Source organism: Megascapheus bottae, chromosome 22 (assembly GCF_031878675.1).
Source record: "Megascapheus bottae isolate mThoBot1 chromosome 22, mThoBot2.hap1, whole genome shotgun sequence".
NCBI lineage: Eukaryota > Metazoa > Chordata > Mammalia > Rodentia > Geomyidae > Megascapheus > Megascapheus bottae.
Window position 1 is genome coordinate 14,964,289 of NC_143530.1, and position 23,706 is coordinate 14,987,994.

General features: G+C 47.4%; 2 protein-coding genes across 2 annotated transcripts; one reads left to right on the plus strand and one right to left on the minus strand.

Moving 5' to 3' along the window:
- Nucleotides 1–606: 606 nt before the first annotated feature.
- On the minus strand, nt 607–8,064 carry Trim15 (tripartite motif containing 15). Its single transcript, XM_090356157.1, has 7 exons — nt 7,657–8,064; nt 7,098–7,193; nt 4,747–4,977; nt 4,058–4,080; nt 2,427–2,542; nt 1,722–1,754; nt 607–1,178 (listed from the first exon to the last, which is right to left on the minus strand). Exons 1-7 carry the CDS (start codon nt 8,047–8,049, stop codon nt 661–663), a joined length of 1,410 nt encoding a protein of 469 aa, XP_090212283.1. The 5' UTR covers nt 8,050–8,064; the 3' UTR covers nt 607–660.
- Nucleotides 8,065–11,969: 3,905 nt separating this feature from the next.
- Trim10 (tripartite motif containing 10) lies at nt 11,970–23,291 on the plus strand. The gene is made up of 7 exons (XM_090356155.1): nt 11,970–12,398; nt 14,979–15,074; nt 15,676–15,906; nt 16,943–16,965; nt 17,233–17,348; nt 19,791–19,823; nt 22,371–23,291. Exons 1-7 carry the CDS (start codon nt 11,970–11,972, stop codon nt 22,886–22,888), a joined length of 1,446 nt encoding a protein of 481 aa, XP_090212281.1. The 3' UTR covers nt 22,889–23,291.
- The last annotated feature ends 415 nt before the right edge of the window (nt 23,292–23,706 follow it).

The following is a 23,706-nucleotide window of genomic DNA, read 5'->3' on the forward strand; positions in this document are numbered from 1 at the left end:
TGATACTGTGGCAGTGGCTTTGTTATGATGAAAATAATTGGCTTCTGTGTCTTCTAAGCCCTAGGACCAACACACACACACACACATGCACACACACACAGAGGCATTTCTCCACAAAGCTGGACAAATGCCCCAAGTGGGGAGGGGTGTTGGAGGGACCCAAAGCCCTCTGGGCATTTCTAGCTGTATCTCAAAACAAAAAGTCAGCTGTGTAAATTAACCTAAACCCAACAAACTCCTGGTTTTCCCCATCCTGATTGTGTTGGAGCTTCAGCATTTTTATTTTAGTTGATTCTCCCTGCACTCAATCCTACCAGCACCCAACTTTTTCTGGGTGTTGCGCAAAGCCTCGCCTGCCTCTGCTTCTCCATCCATAGCGAGGATCAGAACACCAGCACGCTGAAGAGCATAAAATAAGCAAGGTAAAAACTAGGTCCTTCCAGGAAATGGAAACAAGTTTCTTTCTTTTTCTTTTTTCCCTTTGTTGCCATCTTTGTGGGAAAGGCACTCAGTACCTGACTTAGGTACTGTACCCTTTGTACATCACCTTTATAATACAATTTAATAATAATAATAATAAACAAATGCAAATGCTAGGGCCATAGATTCCAGGCTCTCAGGTCCACAGGCCCCTGGGGGGCCTCTTGGCAAGCTCCACCCTCAGCCTTTCAGAGTTAGGCGGGAGCCTTTACTCCAGACGGCAAAGAAAGGGAAGACAGGGCTGCAGAAAGAGGCGGCGAAGGTGAAGAGGGGCGCCCGGGTGTCGGCGTCGAGCAGGCTCACGAGGCCCTCCTCGTAGTCCAGGGTGACGTCCACGCAGCCCGGGATGTCACTCAGCGTCAGGTCGGTGCCGGGGGAGGTGCTGGCCCAGCACTGCTGCTGCGAGATGATGACGGCCCAGACGCCCTGGTCGGCGCTCAGGCCCATCTCGCCCTTCCTCCTCACCTCCTCCACCGCCACCCCCACCGTGCAGCCGCCGCCCTCGCCCAGCTGCACCTCCACCCGCCAGCGGTGGCGCCCCGACGTGAACCCCGGGGACCCCAGCACCGCAGGGAGGCCGTCGAAGCGCAGGGGGCTGTCGGGCAGCTTCCGCTTCCGCCGCGTGTACCGCATGCATTTTCTGTCCTCAGAGAGGACCAGGCTGGGGCTGGCCGTGTCGGCGTCCAGGGTGATGATGCCTACGGAGAGGGGCTGTGGGATCTGCTCCGCCAAGCCCGCGCGCGCGCATCGGTGTGCGTGCGCGTGCATGTGCGTGCGCGTGCGTGCGCGTGCGTGCGCGTGCATGTGCGTGCGTGTCCCTAGCAGCAGCAGGCAGCCACCCCCTGGAAACTCGCTAGAAACACAGAATCGCGGACCCTACCACAGTTAGCCTTAAGATCCTCTGGAGACTTCTGCACATGAAAGTTTGAGAAGCACTGATTTCATATAGGACTCTGAAAGGAATGTCCAAATTAACCTTCCATTTAAAATTAATGGCTTTTTTTTTTTAAAAGAGGCTGTAGTAAACTCTTTGCCCCATGTTAATTCATTTAACCATCAGCTATGAACAGGGCAGCGTTATTCTGTTCATTTTAAAGATGAAACTTTCTATCTAGCAAAAGCTGTCTCATAGCAAGAACTAGAACAGACACCCTGAACAGGACACATGCATTTGACTGGCTGTTTGCTCCCATGGAGTGAATAAATGGAAGAGTGAAAGAATGCAACCCCTTGCTGTTTACCTGAGTCTGTTTCCAGGTGATGCATCAGGTTTTCTGAAGGGAAATAGAAAGATATATGTGTGTGTGTGTGTATATATATATATTAATTTTGGAGGGGGCTTACTGAGGCTTGAACTTTGGGCCTCTCATTTGCTAGGCAGGCATTCTATCACTGGAGCCACATATCTACAGCCCCCTTTTTACACTGGTTATGTTTTGAAGTCTGAGCACTTCATTTATTTGGAGGCATAAAGTGCCCCCACTTGTGCTTCCTGGGGTGAATAAGTGCCCACACTGCACCCAGACAATCTTCTCCCTGTTGTCGGAGTAGCAGACACTCACCACCTTGCCCAGGCTGAGGTGCAGTCTGATGAACTTTTTAATTGGAGACCCATCAATCACTACCTCCTAACTAGCTACGATTACAAGCTTGAGCCATCATGCCTGGGTGACATTGCTTTGTGTGGGCAGGATATCCTGGCTACAATTGAGGTCACAGATAGGAGAAGTGGGCTCTCAGTCCAGTGCCTATCCTTGAAGAGAAAAAGATGTGCTCTGTGGGAGGGTCCCCTGAACAGGATGAGGTTACCATGGGAAGGTTTGGGGAGAGAAGATGCTTACTGGGGGTTGACCTTGAACATACACTCCTCCTGCTTTAGTTTCCCAAGTGCTGATTTACCACCACACTCTTAACTAATAGGAGCTGGGAGCTGCCCATTCCATTACCTGAAAATGTCCTCATCATCTCTGGAAGGGTCAGTGTTTTCCTGTGGATGTCCCGGATCTTCTTAATAAGGTCTGAAGAAATGGCATCTGGACTAACGAAAGTCTTCATTTCATACCTACTGGTAAGTACAATAACAGGTTAGGTACTGACTGAAAAAGTGATGTATAAGTCATACAAACTGGGCGGGTTAAGCGTGGTCTTGCTATCTGTGGTGAACAGTTATATTGAATACTATGGAGATTAGCTCTCTCAGAGCTGAAAGCATTATCAATATTGGACACTAGATGGCAGTATGGTAGCATTTTAAAAAACAGCCTTAAACTATTTCTAATTCATGAGCTGGTACTATTAATTAATAGGAGCTAGGAAAGAAAAAAGGAAAGGAAATGAAGCAGGAGGGCAGAGGCTCAAGCCTGTTATACTAGCTACTCAAGAAGCTAATATATAAGGATCCAGTTTCAAAGACACCCCTGGAGGGAAAGTCAAAGAGATTCTTTTTTTTTTTTTTTGTGCCAGTTCTGGAGACTGAACTCAGGGCCTGAGCACTATCCTTGGGCTTTCTCAAGGCTAGTGTTTTATCAATTGAGCCACAGCACCATTTCCAGCTTTTTCTATGTATGTGGTACCAATGAATCAAACCCTGGTCTTCACACTTGGTAGGCAAGCACTCTACCATTAGGCCCCTCCATGAGACTCTTATCTCCAATTAGCCACTGGAAAACCAGAAGTGGAGCTGTGGCTCAATATGCTAGAGCACTAGACTTAAGCAGAAGAGCTGAAGGACAGTGCCTAAGCTCTGAGTTCAAGCCCCATTAAAAAAGAAAAAAATGTATACTGTAGTGAAAAAGCCACCAATTTTTGATCCTAACTCTACAGTCTTCAATAGTCCCTATCTGTATGAATGCCCAGTCACTTCAACCACTGCATTTCAGCAGAGCTCAATCCCCCACCCCTCTCTTTGGTGGGGTCATGGAGGCTTGAATTCTGGACACTGTCCCAGAGCTCTTCAGCTCAAGGCTACCCCCTACCCCTGGGCCTGGGCACTGTCCCTGAGCTCTTCAGCTCAAGGCTACCACCCTACCCTTGAGCCAAGCCTCACTTCCCGTTTTCTAGAAGGTAATTGGAGAATAGAGTCTCAGGTTCTTTTGTGCCTGGGCTGTCTTTGAACCTTGATCCTCAGATCTCAGCCTCCTGAGTAGCTAGGATTACAAGTGTGAGCCACTGCGCCTGGCTGAGCTCAATTTCTTATACTTTGAAAAGTCAGTTTAGCGATACTTCCTGGTTCATGGATACATGGTTCATACACTAAATGCTTCCCACTTCAAGTTACATTGCAAATGGTGTTGGGTACTGACTCACACACTAATAATTTTATGGGTTACAGATGTTCCAAGATCAGTTTAAAACCATGAGTATTATTCATAATTTCACTTCATGGAGGAAAAATGATGCCCCCAATTCCAACCTATCAGTTCAAAAGCGCAGCTTTGGAACACAAACCTTTGAGAGTTGGAATTGTTACTGTGTGACTCAGTTGCCCTTGTGTCTGTCAGAGTGCTTTCTGAGTAGTGGTCAGTGAATGACTCAGTGTCTCACATAAAGGAGGTCAGGACTGAGGTGTGGGCCCTACCTGCTCTGGTTGACTCTGACATCCTACAAAAGAAAGACAAGAACATGTACTTAGTTTCCACATGTCCTTCCTGACAGAGACTCCGAACAGCCTGTCTTCCATAAATCATCAGCCAAAAGCTCTCCCTGCCCAGAGAGTAGAATCTAATTACCTACTCAATGAACTCTCTATCACCTTTCCTCTCTTTGGAGGGACACAGTCCCTTTGCCTTGCTTTCCCTGTCTCAGCCTTCTACTGGGGGAGGGTTTTGCCTCCAATGGTAACAAGATGGCGGCCAGCAGGGATTAGGCTAAGTTCCCAGAGGGACCCAATGTGAAACAAGATTGCCATAACCCCAACAGACTCCATTTATGGAATTCTTCCTGCATGCCCCAGGCCCAGGTAAATATTTCACATGCAGTGTTTGAAACAAGCTAATGAGGAGGTGATACACTTATCTTCACTTTGAGGATAAGACACTCTCCCAAGCCACACAATTGGAAGAACCAATACATGGAAAATCCAGCCCCTAACCATCTATGCCCTGAACAAATTTCCAGCCTCTCTGGACCAGAGGCAGACAGCCATTTATCCCTCCCATTACAGAGAATCTCCTCTTCATTTCCTGCCTCTCTCCAGTGTCTTCTAGCCTACCACATAGCGAACTGTGGAACCCTTCTGCTCTCCTATGGGGTAGAGGGGTGTCTCACTTGCAGAAGCTCACTTGCTGGCTGCTGACACTTCTCCTCCAGCTCCTCCACCTGGGCCCCAAGCCTGTCCACCTCTTCGGAGACCTTGGCGATGTATTCATCCCTCTGTTTCCAGATCTCCTGCTCCAACTCCCTCAGCCTGACAAGCAGGAAATGGTTCTGGCTCTCCAGCTCCTGCTGCAGCCTCTCAAAAGCTGCTTCTACCTGTTGCTTCTTGCCTTCAATCTGAGTCTGTGAGGATAGGAGAAAAAAAAGAAAGGAGGGAATATGATTATAGAGAGGCCCACAGAACTGACTTCCAGAAGAATCATCAATGTTATTATGACATATAAAAAACTCCCAATGGAGGTGGTCAAGGGTGAAGGTTTCACTTGGATCTTCTGATATTCTAACACTTTGTTTTTTATCTTGTCTCTCTATGCTCAGAGAGTGTATATATATATATATATATATACACACACACACATATATATACATATATATATATATATATATATATATATTCTTCCTCTCCTCCCCCCACCATCCTGGGGCTTGAACTTTGGGCTTAGGCACTGTCCCTGAGCTCCTTTTTGCTCAGGGCTAGCACTCTACCACTTGAGCCATACTATTTCTACCAGCTTTTTCTGGCAGTTAGTTGGAGTCGCAGGGCCTTTTGTTCCTGGGTTGCTTTGAACCATGATGCTCAGATCCCAGCCTCCCGGGTAGCTAGGATTATAGGCAGGAGCTGCTGGTACCCAGTCCTGGGGCTTAAACTCATGGCATGAGCACTGTCCTTGGACACTTTTTGCTCAAAGCTAGCAGTCTGTCACTTGAGCCATGGTACCACTTCTGGCTTTTTTCTGAATATGTGGTACTGAGGAATCGATCCCAGGGCTTCGTGCAGGCTAGGTGAGCACTCTACCACTAGGCTACACTCCTGGCCCGGGAGTATATAATTCTAAAACTATTACTCCCTCCTTCTCCTCCTCTTCCTCCTCCTCCTCCTCCTCCTCCTCCTCCTCCTCCTCCTTCTCCTCCTTCTTTTTCTTCTTCTTTTCTTGCCAGTCCTGGGGCTTGAACTCAGGGCCTGGACACTGTCCTTGGATACTTTTTGCTCAAGGTTAGCCCTCCACCACTTGGGCCACAGTGCCTCTTCTGGCTTTTTCTGTGTAGTTCCAAGGAATCAAACCCAGGGCTTCATGCATGCTACGTGAGCATGCTACCACTAGGCCACGCTCCTGGTCTAAAATTCATTCTTCTGAAGTGTACTTTGATAGAAGTTGATATGTCTTGAGATAAAGTTATCAGTGATAAGGGCTATACTATTATTGTCTTAAGTAAAATTCTATTAATAATAATCATATCACTTTGTGCTGTTTGAGCCATGTTGGACTTAAAAACATTCCTTCCATCTTCACAATGTCACATTGTATCTCTTTAGAGTTAGGCAGACAAGACAACAGTAATATTTTTAGAGTGCAATTCAGGCAAAAGGAAGTTGTAATTAGAGACAACCCAAGCTAAGGAGTGAGGGACTTTGATTTTAGCCACTGAAGTCAACATTTACAAGGCATGCTTTGATGGGAATGGAAGAGCACAGAGGAGAACTTTTTGTCCTGAGACTCTATCTTCTTGGTCAAAGTGCCAGAAATTCCAACACTGTATTTTTCTCCTTGATAATTTTGCATCATGAAATACAACAGTGGGAAGGAGCCAGGTAGAGCCACAACATAACTGTCCACAGGGGCAACTTCATGATCAAGATTAGAATCAAGACTTTCAGGATACAGGTAGACGGTCTCTCTAGGCAGACAATGTTTCTGTTGAGACCAAGACACTTGCATTCTAATCACTTCACCATAAAGTGGCTTTGGATATATCACTTTCCTGGACCTCAGTTATTATTTTTGGTTTGGGTTGGGTTGGGTTGGGTTAGGGGGCTTGAATGCAGAGTCTGGGCACTCTCCCTGAGCTTTTTGCTCAAGGCTAGTGCTGTACCACTTTGAGCCACAGTGCCACTTCCAGTGTTCTGGGGGTTAATTGGAGAGAAGATTTTCCTGTCACTGATTTTCCTGCCTGGGCTGGTTTTGAATCACAATCGTCAGATCTCAGCCTTCTGAAGAACTAGGATTACAGGTGTGAGCTACTGGCTCCCAGACTTACATTTTCTCTCCGTGAAAGATTTGATACATGTATCTTGGATTGGAAGATGTCAGAACTACTACTAGGTCTGAAGTTCTGATATTGCAGACACCTTTGTGTGGCAGCAGGAAAGCAAATAGTTTGCCAGTTCTTTTCAGCCAGGAATAAGCTAACGGGCTTCCTCAGGGGCTAAGAAAGGTGAGGGTGCTTCATGGTGTGGTCCTTACCAGAAGGAGTTGGATTTTCTGGTTTTCTTGATACTTTATGTCTTTTATCTTGTCCCTCTCTGTGCTCAGAAATTCTAGTCGACTCCTGAGACGATCCTGTGGAGAAAAGAAGCCAAGAGAAGTGGTTCAGTTAATAATCAAAAGCATAAATATTGCCTGCTGTATTCCTGGGTCACCACTGAGTGCTAAGAGCTTTGTAGGTGTTGGCGGACTCTGGTGGCTCATGGTTCATGGCTCTGGAAGTGGAGCTGTGGCTCAAAATGGTAGAGTGCTAGCCTTGAGCAAAAGGGAGCACGGGGACAGCACCTAGGCCCTGAGTTCAAGTCCTATGACTGACCAAAAAAAAAAAAGTTTAGTTCTAATCCCTAAAGAGATGGCCTTCTAGGGCAGGAGTCGGTATCAGGTAGATAGACCAGACAATTCATAACCAAGGCTCACAGTGAGATAGGGACAGGGAAGATTCTTGAGCCTTAGAAAGCCCGTCACAGCCTCGTCCCCCACCCTCCAGAGGCCACCATCCTGCCCCAGACAGGCCCAAGCCAGCTCCCTAGCTTCTTACCCGATAGGGCTGAATGGCCTCATCCAGGAAGGCCACGGTGTGAGCCTGATGGGAGGGACCCTCCCGGCAGAACACGCAGAGGAGCTCCGCGTCATTCTCACAGAAGAAGTAGATCTTCTCCCCGTGCTCCTCACAGTAAGTCTCCCCCAGGGCGCCCAGGGGGACTGGGGCCTCGGGGAGGTCGCTCTGCTCCTCCTCCTCCTCCTCCTGGCACGCAGGACAGAGCAGGAGCCGGCTCGACGGCTGGGCCCCCATCTGGGCGGACGGAGGGAGGCAGGGCCGGCAGCAAGCGTGTCCACACCGGGCGGTGACGGCGTCGTCGTGCAGGGTCCCGCTGCAGACGGCGCAGGTGGCCCCCCGGCGAGCCCCCTGCGCGCACGCAGAGGAGGGCATCACGGAGCCGGCCCCAGCCTGGGCATGCGCGGGCCTCGGTCTCCGTCCACAGGAATGTCTTCGCTTGCAATTGAGTCACTCACTGGTCAGTGCGTCACGGAAGCACATTTGTAGGAGAATGAAAGGAAGGCAGGAATGTCACCCCGCGGAGAAGCCACCTGGCCCCGCCTCTTGGGCTCCTCAGAAGCCCTTGGCCAGCACCTATCAGCTAGGCAGGTCCAAACTCCAGGGCATCCGGCACCAAGCAGCCTTTCCCAGGGTGGCAGCCAGGTGGGCACCCTGGCTCCCCTTCTCGTCCTGGGTCTGGGGTGAGGCGTGGGGAGCACCTTGAGGTCTCTGGGAGATGAGGTTTCTTGAAATCTCTTGACCACACTGGAAGAACTGGGAGGGAATTGCTGCTTCCTGCCGGCGTGAACAGGTGGGAGCCATAAAGTTCAAGCTCTGGGGTGTGCCTGCCCCCATCAAAGTCCAGCCTGCACGATGAGCTCACTGATTTCCGGACACTCTGCAATGACTCAGTTGAGACACTGTAGACTGACATGCCTGTTCCCTTCCCTCTCTGCCCTCCCCCCAACTCCTGATTGTTTCCTGTACTTCTAAATACCCCATCTCTGAGTATTCCTGTTCCTGGGAGCTCAGATAACATTGGGGTTCAACTTAATTTTTCATGAAATTTAAGCAATCCATTATTGTGTGTGTGTGTGTGTGTGTGTGTGTGTGTGTGTGTGTGCGCGCGCGCGCGCGTGCGCAAGTGCGCATGCACGCTTGAGCCAATTTTGGGGCTTGAACTCAGGGCCTCGTGTTTTCATTTGGCTTATTCACTGATGGCTGGTACTCAGCCATTTGAGCTATGTCTCCAGTCCCAGTCTTCCTTCCTTCCTTTCTTCCTTCCTTCTTTCCTTCCTTCCTTCCTTTTTCTTTCTTCCTTTCTATTGCAAGCAAGAGAAACCAAGAAAACATAATGGAAATATTGACACAATTAGAAAACCTAAAGAGTTTAGGATTTAGTTAAATTAGTTTAAAAGATAAGCAGGCTTGGCCACACTTACACAGGTTTTATTATTTTTGTATTATTGTATAGTATTTTTAAAGTTATTTTTTATTTTATTTATTTTATTCTTTGCTAGTCCTGGGCTTGAGCTCAGGGCCTGAGCACTGTACTTGGACTTTCTCAAGGCTAGAGCTCTATCACTTGAGCCTCAGCACCACTTCCGGCTTTTTTCTATGTATGTGGTACCAAGGAATCGAACCCAGGTTTTCATGCTTGGTAGGCAAGCACACTACCCACTAGGCCAAACTCCCAGCCCTGTATAGCATTTTTAAGAAGACTCTTTGGGGAAGGTAGTCTTACTTGCATTTTACAGAGATAGAGATGAAAACTGAAAGACAAAGTGATTTTCCAAAGTTCACAGAGCTTGGCAGCTGCAAGACTGGAGATACCTCATGTCCTTCTGCCCTTCCCACACTTAAGACAGTACAGAGGTCGAGCAGCCAAGTTCTTGCATCCATTTGCCTGCATCTGCTGAGAAAATCAGGTCCTTCCTTCCATTTTCCTACTGAAAGCTCATCTCAGCACCCTGTTCTTGTACCTTTTCACACCACTTCCCACCTATCTGTATACCCCATCACCCCACCGCCAAGAGCACAGCCCTGGAGTGATGTTGTTCACCAGTGAGCCGCTGTCCATGTCATGTGGCTACTGTGCACTGAGATGTGGCCAGTTTGGGGATTAGAGGTGTAGCTCAGTAGAGCACTAGCCAGTAAGCTTAAGTATTAGGTACTGGATTTGAATCCCAGTCTTGGACCTAAAAAAAAAAAGGAAAGTGATCAGTTTGGACTGAGGGATACTGTATATGGGAAATGCACATATATTTAAAAGGCATGGTATAAATGAAAGGAAATGTAAGCTATCTCATTTGAGCCTGGCACTGGTGGCTCATGTCTGTAACCCTAGCTACTCAGGAGGCTGATATCTGAGGGTAAATGTTCAAAGCCAGCCTGGACAGAAAAATCCATGAGACTCCATGAGAAGTGAAGCTATGGATTATTGACAGAGCACCAGACTTGAGCAAAAAAGCTAAGGGTCTGTACCCAGACTCTGAGATCAAGCCCCAGTACTAGTGCAGTGAGTGCACACACATCTCATTTGATAACATAACAAATATGTATTTCAAGATACTAGGCTAAAGAAGGCATTATTACATTTATTTTATCATTTTCTTTTTTTTTTTTTTTTTGGCCCCTTTCTCTTTCTGGCCCTGCTCGCTCCGGCCCTGCTTGCTCCGGCCCGGCTAGGCCCCCTTTCTAGCTCAGGCCCCGCTCGCTCTGGCCTCGCTGGCTCTGGCCCCTCTTGCTTCCGCTCGGCTCGCTCCCGCACGCTCCTGGCCCCGCTCGCTCGCTCCTGCCCCTTCTCGCTCTGGCCCCGCTCGCTCCCGCACGCTCCGGTCCTGCTCGCTCCGGTCCTGCTCGCTCCGCCCCCGCTCGCTCCGGCCACCCCTCGGTTGGGCTCTGTTCACTTCAGCTCAGCTCGCTTCTTTCGCTCTCTGTCGCCGTCGCAGTCTTGTCTCTGCCACTTTCCGGTTTGGTTGTGTCTCGTCTCTGCCACTTCCGGCTTGGTTGTGTATGTGGGATACCGAGGAATCGAACCCGGGTCTTTGTGCATGCTAGGCAAGCACTTTAACCGCTAGGCCAAACTCCCGGGCCCATATTTTATCATTTTCTTATTCTTTATATGGAAACTAGCTTTTTCTTTTTCTTTCTTTCTTTCTTTTTTTTTTTTTTTTTGTGGGTCATGGGGCTAGAACTCTGGGCCTGGGCGCTGTCCCTGAGCTCTTCAGCTCAAGGCTCCCACCCTACCCCTTGAGCCACAGCCCCACTTCCCATTTCCTAGTGATTAATTGGAGATGATTCTCATGTTCTTTTGTGCCTGGGCTGGCTTGAACCACTATCCTTAGATCTCAACCTCCTGAATAGCTAGGATTACAGGCGTGGGCCACTGTGCACGGCAGGAACTAGCGTTTTTAAAGTGCATACATGGGTCTTGTTGTTGGTTGGAATTGCTCAAAAGATGCAGAGCTCTGACTGTAAATCATGATCACTCACATTTCTTGGGTGAGCTGAGGTGACCTGGTTGATGTTTAGATTTCTGATTTGCAAAATGGAGATCCTAAGAACACAATTGTATAGAGCAGACAGGAAATGATATCATGTGATCAAAACGTTTATATCGGTGTATGGTGTACAGTCATCATAAAGAAAGTTTGGTAGTTATTATTTATTTTTCTCCCCCGTCCCATAGGGTATAATATATTCCAGTCTCTCTTAAAGCCCGTGGCAAGCCAACTGGGCACCACTGGTGAAGTTGCCTGTTCTGTGTACACCCGAGCACAAGGTCTTATCTGAGTCCCCACACTCCCCTGCCTGCTATATGGCCAGCCCTGGGCTGTCTGATATCTCCAATCTCCCTGGAGACAGCTGGATGCACTGAAGAGAGACTGGGGTGGCATCGCCACTACATGAGCCAGTCTCCTTCCTGTCCCCCGCAAACAAGAATGTTCTATTTCAACAGTGGATGACTGCATACCAACGCCATCTTTCTCTTGGGAGTGGTGGTGAGTGAGTGGAGATGCCCAGCCATGGGCAGTGTCCAAGGTTCAAGAATAACTGAGGCCATCTGGGGAATGCTGTGAGCCCCCTGCGCCCTCCCCTCTGCTGCTGTTTCTCCGTCTTTGTGGCTGGCAGGCCGTCTGTCTGTGCCTGAGGAACCCCAGTGGCAGAGATGCCAGCTGGTACCTTGTCCAAGTGTGCATGATTATGCCTTTGTCTAGGGGTGGGCACATGTGGGTGTGTGCACCTGTCCACCCCCCTCAGCTGAGCACAGGAGGTACCCCTGAAGAGGCCCGAGCCTTCAGTGTACCAGCATGGCCTCTGCTGCCTCTGTGACCAGCCTGGTCGATGAGGTCAACTGCCCCATCTGCCAAGGTACTCTGAAGGAGCCAGTCACCATCGATTGTGGTCACAATTTTTGCCGGGGCTGCCTCACTCGCTACTGTGAGACCCCGGTCCCTGAGTCTGAGGAGTCCCTCACCTGCCCCCTGTGCAAGGAGCCTTTCCGCCCAGGGGGCTTCAGGCCCAACTGGCAGCTGGCCAACGTGGTGGAGAACATCGAGCGCCTCCAGCTGGTGTCCACGCTGGGCCCCGGGGAAGAGGACATCTGCTCGGAGCACCGGGAGAAGGTCTACTTCTTCTGTGAGGATGATGAGGCGCAGCTGTGCGTGGTGTGTCGCCAGGCTGGGGAACATGGAACCCACACCGTGCGCTTCTTGGAGGAGGCAGCTGGCCCCTACAGGGTAGGAGAGGGGACCCTGGGGACACAGGGTGGAGCTAGAGTTGGACTAAGGGAAGCAGAGTAGAGTTATGAAATTTGGAGGTCACCCTGACTCCAAATTCTTTCTATTTATTTGATCACCCTGGCCAGAGACCCAGGTAAGGCACATTTATGATTGAAGACTGAGTTCTAGCCTTGAACTCATAGGAGCTCAGTAATAGTGGTTGAAGAAACCAGTGTTGTTCTCATGTTTACAGGGGTGAATGGTGTGTTTAGGTTCAAGTATTTGAGTATCACCATTTAACTGTCCCTGTTTGTTAATATGTCAGTTGACATAGAGGTAGGGTTGGATGAATAAACGGGCTATGTAATGTTATTGGTCATTAAATAAGTATGTGCTGGTTTTAGTTGTACATGTCTTGTGTCTTAGGACAAGTACGGTCTCTGTGTGCAGATGTCTTAATTAGTAAATCAGCATTTGACGGTGAGAGTTTTGAATCTAACAGATATGAACATTTAGGTGTGTACCTGTTCCTATTCCAGAGAAAATTACTTTTTAGAAATAATTAGTCACTAATTTTTGCCCTGAGTTTCTTCTCCTTACTGGAATCATGCCTAGATAACTAACTCAGGTAAGAAGGAAGGTTGTTTATTTTTGTATGCTCCCTTTAGGATGTGTCAGGAAGTTGGAATAATTGCAGTGAAGGGCATACTATGCTCAAGACAGATTTTAGGCACCACTTACCAGAAATAAAAGATTAGGATATTTAACCTGAAGAAAGAGTCCCAGGGCAAACAAAGTTGTAGCCTTCCACGGCACACAGAGGGAGGAAACTGATGAAAAATCAAAAAGGACCAGGTGCTAATGGATTATGCCTGTAATCCTAGCACTTGAGGAGGTTGAGATGTGAAGATTGAAGTTTGAAGCCAGTCTAGGAAGGGAAAATCTGTGAGGCTCTTATCTCCAGTTAACCACCAGAAAACTGAAGTGGAGATGTGATTCAAGTGGCAGAGTACCAGCTCTGACAGACCCAGAGTTCAAGCCCCAGTACCAGCCAAAAGAAGAAAGAGAGAGAGAGAGAGAGAGAGAGAGAGAGAGAGAGAGAGAGAGAGAGAGAGAGAGAGAGAGAGAGAGGGAGAGAGAGAGAGAGAGAGAGAGAGAGAGAGAGAGAGAGAGAGAGAGAGAGAGAGAGAGAGAGCGAGCGCATCAAAGAGGGGAAAATATAAATCAAAAAGAATAGTATCCCAAGAGTCTTCGTCAAGGTGATGATGGCTCAAACTTGTCAGATAAGGGAGAGATTCCTGGGGCATTTCATTCCCAGAGTCAGAGTTAGATGAGAAGACAATAGCTTAAGAAATCATTTTCTGAGACAGGCACATTGGCTCACGCCTGTCATCCTAGCTACTCAGGAGGCTGAGATCTGAGGATTGTGGTTCAAAGCCATCCTGGGCACTAAAGAATGTGAGACTCTTATCTCCAATTAACCACTAGAAAATGGGAAGTGGGCTTGGCATTTACCCAGTTGTCCAGAAACAAGGACATACTAAATCCACTAGCACAGCGATGTTCATTGCAGCACTATTTACCATAGCGAAGATACGGAACCAACCCAGATGCCCCTCAGTTGATGAGTTGACATCATTCCATTTGTAAGGAAATGGAAAGACTTAGAAAAAAATCATATTAAGTGAAGTAAGCCAGACCCAAAAGAACATAGGCTCAATGGTCTTCCCTCATTTGTCATAATCAGTAGAAACCTTGGGCTCTCCTAGAAGAGATTTACAATAGAGCAAAATCTAGATACATAAGGCCATATAATAAGATGATAAATGAAAGGACCTCCATATAATGAGTGATTGTTGTATTTTACCTTGTTATCTGATATATTGTATATATGCTTATTTGGTTATTTGAAATTGGATAGGAGAAGGGGGAAAACAAGATGAGAGGCGGGGGTGGGGGGAGGGAAATGGGGACCAAGACATGAGAAAGGGTATCAATGTTTGTGAAGTAATGTAACTTCTATTTGGTGAATATAGTGTAACCCTTCTATTAATTACAATAAAATATATATTTAAAAAAAAGAAAATTGGAAGTGGGGCTATGGATCAAGGGATAGGAATAGCCTTGAGCTGAAGAGCTCAGAGACAGTGCCCAAGCCCAGAGTTCAAACCCCATGACCAACAACAAAAAAGAAAGAGAGAGAGAGAAGAAAGAAAGAAGGAAAGAAAGAAAGAAAGAAAAAAAGAAAGAAAGAAAGCAATTATTTTCTAGCTGGGCACAGTGGCTCATGCCTGTAATCCTAGCTACTCAGGAGGCTGAGACCTGACGATCAAGGTTCAAAGCCAGCCCTGGCACAAAAGAACCTGAGACTCTTATCTCCAATTAACCCCTAGAAAATGGGAAGTGAGGCTCAAGGGTAGAGTGGTAGCTTGAGCCGAAGAGCTCAGGGACAACGCCCAGGCCCAGGGGTAGGGTGCTAGCCTTGAGCTAAAGAGCTCAGGGACAGTGTGCAGGCCGAGTTCAAGCCCCAAGACCCACCAAAAAAAAAAAAAAGAAAAGAAAAGAAATCATTTTCTATCTTTGTATTTTGTCTCCTAGGAACAAATACACAAGTGTCTTATGGGTCTAAGAAAAGAGAGAGAAGAGATTCAAGAAATCCAATCAAGAGAAAGCAAAAGAATACAAGTCCTCCTGGTAGGTCACCTCCCCTTGCCCAGGGCCCACCCCTTCTTCTAGGTCTAGAATTCTCCCTCAGACTGGGAAATATAGCAGAATGGGATTTGAAGTCATTCTGAATTTGAATCCTGACTCTGCATAGCCTCAAAAGACTCTGCCTTCAGTTTAACTTGTTGGTAGAGATTAGAAATCACCACTTCCTCATCCTGCTACAGGGATTAAGTGAGATCACACTGGTAGGGCAGCTTAGTGCTGTGCACATGGTGTGTGATTCCTACTAGGCAAGGGCCGGGCATTCCCTGTACCTCCTCTGACCCAACTCCCCAGGCCCCTTTATGCATGGTGCGCTGAGACAATGTTGGGTAGTGCTGGGCTGCCTGCTCCCAGAGGGCATGGCAGGTGGAAAGGAAGCCATGCCACCGCTCTAATTCTGTCTAGGGACTAGGGAGACAGGAGAGGTTTTGATTTCACCACCAAACCTGGGAGTATGTGGATCTCCCAAGAGGGAGAGAGGAGTGAAGTAAGAAAGAGAAAGAAAAGGAGAAGGAAGAGGAGGAAGAGGAGGCAATACTGATAAAGGTGAGAGACATTTTCTTTGACTTTTGCTCTACCTTCTCAGACTCAGGTGGCTACCAAGAGACAACAGGTGATTTCTGACTTTGCACATCTGAGCCGATTCCTGGAGGAACAGCAGGGCATTCTCTTAGCCCAGCTAGAGAGGCTGGATGGAGACATCTTGAAGCAACAGGAAGAGTTTGACTTCCTGGTCTCAGGGGAGATCTGCCGGTTCAGTGCCCTGATTGAAGAGCTGGAGGAGAAGAATGAGAGGCCAGTAAGAGAGCTCCTGACGGTGAGGCATTAACATCTGTCACTGTTAACCATCTTGTCACTGTTAACCATCTTGTGGGGCCACTGTCCGGGTCCATCAGTAAAATGCGCATGGAAGTAGCATTGTGTAAAGTACTGGTGGCTCGTGGTAATCCTAGCTCCTCAGGAGGAATTAGGATCTGAGGGTCTGAGGATCGCAGTTTAAAGCCAGCCCAAGCAGACATATCCAACAGACTCTAATCTCCAACTAACTAGCAAAAAGCCAGAAGTGGAGGTATGACTCAAGTGTTACAGCACCAACCTTGAGTTAGAAAACTAAGTGAGAGTTTGAAGCACTCAGTTCAAGCCCTGGTACACACACACACACACACACACACACACACACACACAAACACACACACACACACACACACACACACACACGCACGCACACACACACTACGGTGTAAACAAATGGCAGGTGCTATTTCCAGTGCAAACTGTTTGTTATAGCCCGAGTGTCCCCTTCTACCAGTCGGACAGTTCTTCCTGATGTGTTTTGATTCTTTGAACTGGAGGAGAGAAACTGGGCTGTGAGCAAGACACCAGGAGCATCTGAACGCAGCAAGTTAGGGGAAATCACCGGGCATGGAGAACAGGAGACACTGGTGAGACTGGCTCACCTTTGCCTCTAACTAGTAGAGACAGATCCCTTCATCACCTAGGTCTATAAAGTAGTTGGACTCTGATCCCCAAAGTTTGGTAAGCCCTAACAATTTGACCTTTATGCATCTAGTATCCCTTTCCTGTCCAGGGTTAAGAACATAAGAAAAATAAGAAAGAAAAAGAAAAGTAGCACGTACTCCGCAGAGCCAGGAAGATGGAGGCTTGAGGCTAGCCTGGTCAAAGTTAGTGTAAAAGCAAGCCCCATGTTAAAAGAACTGGGGGTGCGGCTCGAGTGGTCAAGTATTATAAGCGCTAGGTTCAATCCCCAATATTATAAACCATATGGGAAGGGAAGGAGGGAAGGAGGAAGGAGACCCTGAAAGCTGAATCCCTGCTCTTCCTCTCCCCTCTAGGATATCAGGAGCACTCTCATAAGGTAAGTCATGTGATGTCTATTATCTTTTCCCACATAAATGCCCCATATATGCCCCATGGTTCTAGGTACTGCCACATAAGCATACAACATCCTTGGATAAAGGACATAAACTTCCACACGCCTAAATGCAGCGTCACCTGCAGCTACAGTGTAGCAGCTGGGTGGGAACTAAACTAGTACCTCTGCCTTGTGAAAAGATGTCTAATTAGGCCAGCAAACATCAATAATAATAAGAATTCCTAGAATCCATCATTTCTGTCCCCCTAGATGTGAAACCAGAAAGTGCCGGAAACCAGAGGCTGTGTCCCCTGAGCTGGGCCAGAGGATTCGGGACTTCCCCAAGCAGGCCCTCCCCCTGCAGAGGGAGATGAAGAAGTTTCTGGGTAAGAGTTCCATGGAGCACAGGTGGCCAGAGAGCCTGGATTTAGGAAAGGCCGCCTTGCTCCACTCCTCACAGTGGTGAATACTGGTGAAGTTTTACTCCTTTTCCATGCTTTAACTGTCTTATGTGAGGATTTTGATATAATTCTGATTCTAAAAATGATGTGACAACAAGTAAGATAATAAAGGTAAATATTTTGGAAGAAGAAAACGTCAACTGATTTGAAGAACAATGAAATCTCCCCAGTTGGCATTAGGCATTGTTAAAGCTGATGCACTCGCTAAACCAGCTGGTAGCTCAAGTCTGGTAGCTCTGTAATCCTAGCTCTTCATGGGGCTAGATCTGAGGATCACTGTTCAAAGCCAGCCTGGGCAGGGAATGAGACTTCTTTCCAATTAACCACCAGAAAACTGCAAGTGGTGCTGTGGTTCAAAGTGGTAGTAGAGTGCTAGCCTTGAGAAAAAAGCTCAGGGCTCTAGCGCCAGGCCTTCAGTTCAAGCCTCATGATGAGAGAGAGGTGGGGGGAGAGTTGATGATTAACAATATCATTTCTCAATAATTTAAAAAACCCACAGCATATAGCCTGGAGTTTGGCCTTAGTGGTAGAGTGCTTGCCTAGCATGCACGAAGACCCAGGTTCTATTCCTCGGTACCACATACATAGAAAAAGCCAGAAGTGGTGCTGTGGTTCAAGTGGTAGAGCTCTAGACCAAGGACAGTGCTTGGGCCCTGAGTTCAAGCCCCAGGACTGGCAAACACAAACAAACAAAACCAAAAACAACCCACAGCATAATCCTCAGTGCACCATTAATCAGCAGCCAGTGACAGTGTGGCGCTGATCCACTGGTAACTGACTCATCCCTTGCTCTTTCTCTTCCTTCTTCACATCATCGCTCCCAGGGCTGCTGGTTTTGTAGGAACTGTGACCTTTCTGGGAACGGGAGGTGGTGATGGGAGAAGGAAGCAAAAGCTGAGATGAGATTTGGAATGGAAGGTGGCTCTTGCCCTTCCCCAGGTGGTGACATCATGAATGATGTCCCCTATTTCTAGACGTCCCGCCCTCCAAAGCACTTTTCCCATAAGTCCATTTTCTGCTATCATTCCCAATGACCTTGCAGGGAAGGAAACTTCCCTCTATTCCAGGGTTGACTAGACAGATGGGGTGGGGTGCACAGACCTATAATCCCAGTTACTCAGGAGGAAGAGGCAGGAAGATATCCTGAGATCAGGAAGAGTTAGTGACACCCCATCTTAGAAACAAAACACAAAACTAAAGGGGTAGGAGATCAAAGGGGGCTTTTCTTTCTTCTTTTTATTTTATTTAAAATAAAGGATGTGATCTATTAGTTGGAACTGGTTGTTGGATTTTTTTTTTTTTTTGTGGGTCATGGGGCTTGAACTCTGGGCCTGGGCGCTGTCCATGAGTTCTTCCACTCAAGGCTACTGCCCTACTCTTGAGCCACAGCACCATTTCTGGTTTTCTGGTAGTTAATTGGACATAAGAGTTTCATGGACTTTAGTGCCGGGGCTGGCTTTGAACCTTGATCCTCAGATCTCAGCCTCCTAAGTAGCTAGGATTACAGGTGTGAGCCACCATGCCTGCGTAGGAGGCTATTTAGGAGAGGAACACAGAGGTCCAATGGCTAGGTGCATCTGATCATACAGAATAAAATTTATTGAAATGAATTTAAAAAGAAACCCCAAAACTAAAGGGGTGGGGACATGGCTTGCTTTGCATATTCAATCTCTAACACAATGGCAGAAAAAGATTGACTTCTATCTAATCTCAAATTATTTTTGAGCAGAACAATAAATAAATGAATCTACTTACTTATTCATTAAGCAGATTGTTCTTTAGCACTTAGCATGTTCTTTCTTTCCTTCTTTTTTTCTTTCTTTTTCTTCTTCTTCTTCTTTTTTTTTTGGCTGATCCTGGGGCTCAAACTTACTCAAGGCTAGTACTTTACCACTGGAGCCACAGTGCTACTTCTGGCTTTTTCTGTGATTAATTAGAGATAAGAATCTGGTTGATTTTCCTGCCTGGGCTGCTTTGATCCTCAGATCTCAGCCTCCTAAGTAACTGGAATTACAGGCTATGTACCTGGCTTACAGTTAGCATGTTCTTTGTTCACAAATGCACAAGGAGACATGGTTCCTGTCTTCTCAGAGCTGGGTCAGTGGGCTTCAAAATGGGGCCCCCCACCAGCAGCAGCAGTACCCTCTGGGACCGTATGAGAAACTCACATTCTCAGGGGTATGATGGTAGGAGCTCCAGGTGGTGGAGATGCCAGCAAAAGTTTAGATCACTGGTCAAGGTAACTCCAGCTTGTTTGCTCCTTTATCTGGTGGTGGTAGTGGTGGGGGACTCAATTTTCTTACCACCAGGTCTTCTCGAGTTTTGACACTAATGAAATCTCCTTTTATCATTATTTCCTTTTCACAGAGAAACTCTGCTTTGAGTTGGACTATGAACCAGGTAAGCAGTCTCCTTCAGGATGGGAGATAGTGAGGAGGCCCTAAAAAGGAAAGACAGATTTGCATCTGCACTAGACAATATGGTAGTCACAGATACTCACACATGTAAGTTGTGTGTACACCTATGCATATGTATACCATATATACTTGTGTGTGCAAACACGCTTGTGTACACACGCTGTAGCCTGCCATATCTACAGGTTCCCCATTCAACCTCAGAAAGTATTCAGTCTTGGCACAAGATTGTGCACCCACAATCTTAGCTACTTGGGAGACTGAGATCTGAAGGATCTTGGTGCAAAGCCAGCCTGGGAAGAAAAATCCAAGAGACTCCAGCTTCAATTAGCCAGCCAGGTGGGAGATGTGGCTCAAGTAGTAGAGTGCCAGCCAACTGATTGCATGCCTTGAGTTCAAACCCCAGTGATGTTTAATTATATTCAGAAAGCAATAAGTTATATTTGTATTATACATAGCCAAACTTTCCATCCCTTGCCATTATTCCCCAAGTAATAAAGTATAACATGTATTTATATAGCATTTACATTTGTAAGTATTACAATTACATTGTAAGTCATTCAGAGATTTTAAATATATAGAAGGACATATGGAGGTTATATGTAAACATTATATTGTTTTGTGTGTGTGTGTGTGTGTGTGTGTGTGTGTGTGTGTGTGTGTGTTGATCCTGGGGCTTGAACTCAGGGATTGGGCACTGTCTCTAAGATTTCTTTTTTTTATTTGCTGAAGACTGGTTCTATATTATCTGAGTTAGTTACAGCTCCACTTGTGGATTTTTTTTTTTTTGCCAGTCCTGGGGACTGAAATCAGGGCCTGAGCACTGTCCTTGGGCTTTGTCAAGGCTAGAGCTCTACTACTTGAGCCATAGCACCACTTCCAGCTTTTTCTTTGTGTGTGGTTCTGAGGAATCAAACCCAGGTCTTCGTGCATACTATCAAGCACTCTACCACTAGGCCAAACTTCCGGTGCTTTTTTTTTTTTTGTGGTTTTTAATTGTAGATAAAAAAAAAAAAAAACCTCACTGACTTCCCTTTCAGCAATGGCTTTGAACTGCAATCCTCACATCTCAGTCTCTTGAATTGCTAAATTACAGCATGAGACACTGAGGCTTGGCCACATGCCATTCCCTTATTCAAGGGACTTAAGTGCTTGTTGTTTTGATACCCCAGTGGTCCCAGTATCAATCCCCATAAGAATAACTCTGTGCCTAGGCTACATTGACTTTGTAAGGTCCTGAGGAGAGTTGGGAACAAAGGACAGGCATTCGCATTCCCGATGAAACTTGTGCTCTGATGTGCACGTGTTCAGTGGAAAGGAAGATTGGATCAGAATGGGACATGGTGAGTCAGGGAACTCTTTCAAGATGAGGGGACTTGTCTGAGTTTAGAATCCCATTCTCAGGGACATTGGCTCCCTCAGAAGACAGATGACAGGAGGGCAGCCTGCAGATGTGACAGGAATGAACACAATAAACTCCTTCAAGGCCATTGTTCCCCATCTACCAACCAAAGACCCTGGAGATTCATGGAGTTGCTAGCAGGGGCTCATGGACATGTCAGAATATATAGATTTTCTCATTTTATGGATACTAAAGATATCAGTAAGGCTGGGTGCCACTGACTCATGGCTGTAATCCTAGCTACACAGGAGGCTGAGATCTGAAGATCATGGTTTGAAGCCAGCTAGGGCAGGAAAGTCCATGAAATTCTTATCTCCAATTAAGTACCCCCCCCACACAGTAAAAAATCAGTAATAAAGCTGTGGCTCAAGTGGTAGGGCATTTAGCCTTGAGCAACATAGCTCAGGGACAACATCCAGTCCCTAGGACCAGCACTCAAAAAAAAAAAAAGAAAAGAGGGGCCAGAGTTTGGCCTAGTGGTAGAGTGCTTGCCTAGCATGCACAAAGACCCAGGTTTGATTCCTCAGTACCACATACATAGAAAAAAAGCTAGAAGTGGTGCTGTGGCTCAAGTGGTAGAGCTCTAGCTTTGAGAAAGCCCAAGGACAGTGCTCAGGTCCTGAGTTCAATGCCCAGGACTGGCAAAAAAAACAAAAAAGAAAAGAAAAAAGCATCTAAAATTCTATTTAGAATAAGCGTGTGAGCATAGTGAGAACCAGGGTGTATATATGTATCTTGGGAAAAAAAACAGGGACAAAATCAAGAAGTTGAGCCCAAGAGGAGAAACGTCTCTGCCTTTGAGATGGAGCCTAGAGAAAGCAGGGACTGAGGGGAGGGGAGGCAGGGCAGTATTTGCTTGTGGGGAGTCCCCCAGTTCTCTTGAGGACAGCAAGGATGTAGTGAGGTCTCTGCGTGCTCTGAGACCTGGCATGCTCTCAAACAGGCCTCTCAGGCTTTCCCCCGTGCATTGGTGGGAGCAGATTCTAGTCTATTTCTAACTAGTTCACTGGCCATGCCCAGGCTGCTGGGCACAGTGATAACAAGGCAGGCATGGAGAGCAGTTTCTGGGCCCTTGAGGGTCACCTCACATCAGCTGACATCTTTATCTCTTCCATTTATTTCCCCTTACAGCTTCCATCTCTCTGGACCCCCAGACTTCCCACCCCAAGCTGCTTCTGTCTGAGAACCACCGACGGGCTCGATTCTCCTATAAATGGCAGAATTCACCAGACAACCCCCAGCGTTTTGACCGGGCCACTTGTGTCCTGGCTCAAAATGGCTTCACAGGGGGGAGACACTCGTGGGTGGTGGGTGTGGACTTGGCTCACGGGGGCAGCTGCACCCTAGGTGTGGTGAGTGAGGAGGTGAGGCGGAAGGGGGAGCTCCGGCTGAGGCCAGAGGAGGGGGTGTGGGCGGTCAGGCTGGCCTGGGGTTTCATGTCGGCTTTGGGCTCCTTCCCCACGAGGCTGGCCCTGAATGAGCAGCCTCGGAAGGTGCGGGTGTCCCTGGATTATGAAGTGGGCTGGGTGACCTTCGCCAATGCTGTCACCCAGGAACACATCTACACCTTCACCACCTCCTTCACCCGGGAGATCTTTCCCTTCTTTGGGCTCTGGGGCCGAGGGTCCAGCTTCTCCCTGGATTGCTGAAAGCGTTCAGTTACTCAAAACGCAAGTCAAGTATAGTGTGGACTTCACTCTTGCCGGAGTCCCAGCGAAGACGTGGCATAGAAATGACTTGTTTGGACAATGTAGTGGTGACTGTTGGTAAGGGACAGGGAGACAGGGTGGGTGCAGTGGTCAGACATACTCAGGACACTTGCAGACTTGGCTGCTGCAGGCTCCCCTTCATTCCCAGTGAGAACAGAAGTTGCTGTGTAGAGGAGAGAGGACTTGGAGCCTCTAGAAGGCCTGGGTTCTAGACCAAACCTTGCATGATTTCAAACAAAGAAGCAAAACACAAAACTCATCTCGCTTTATCTTGCTTTTCTTCCCCAAATATTTAATTGACTTCTACCTTCAAGAAGCATTTGTTGTGTGCTATCAACCTGACAGTGTGAGCCACTAATGATTTGAAAATAAAAAGGAAAAAATAAAAAAGCTTGTCCTGTATATGAAGAAGTTCTGGAGAGGCCAGAGGAAGATAAGGCAGACATTTCAACACGGTGTGGCTTCTGTATCAGGGGTCCCACTTGAGTGTTATGGAAGCTTGAAGGAGGAAGAGGAAGCCTGGCCTTGTGTGGAGTGAGGGGAAGTCCCTCCCTCTCACATGATAGCAGGAGGCACTGTAAGAAGGGAGGATAGCCCAGCTACTCAGCAGAATGAATTCTAAGGACTGCAGTTCACAGACAGCCAAGGTAGGAAAGTCTGTGAGACTCTTAACTGGAAGTGGAGTCAGTGACTCAAGGTGGTAGAGCATTAGCTTTGAGCACAAAAGCTCAGGGGCAGTGCCCAGGTCCAGAGTTCAA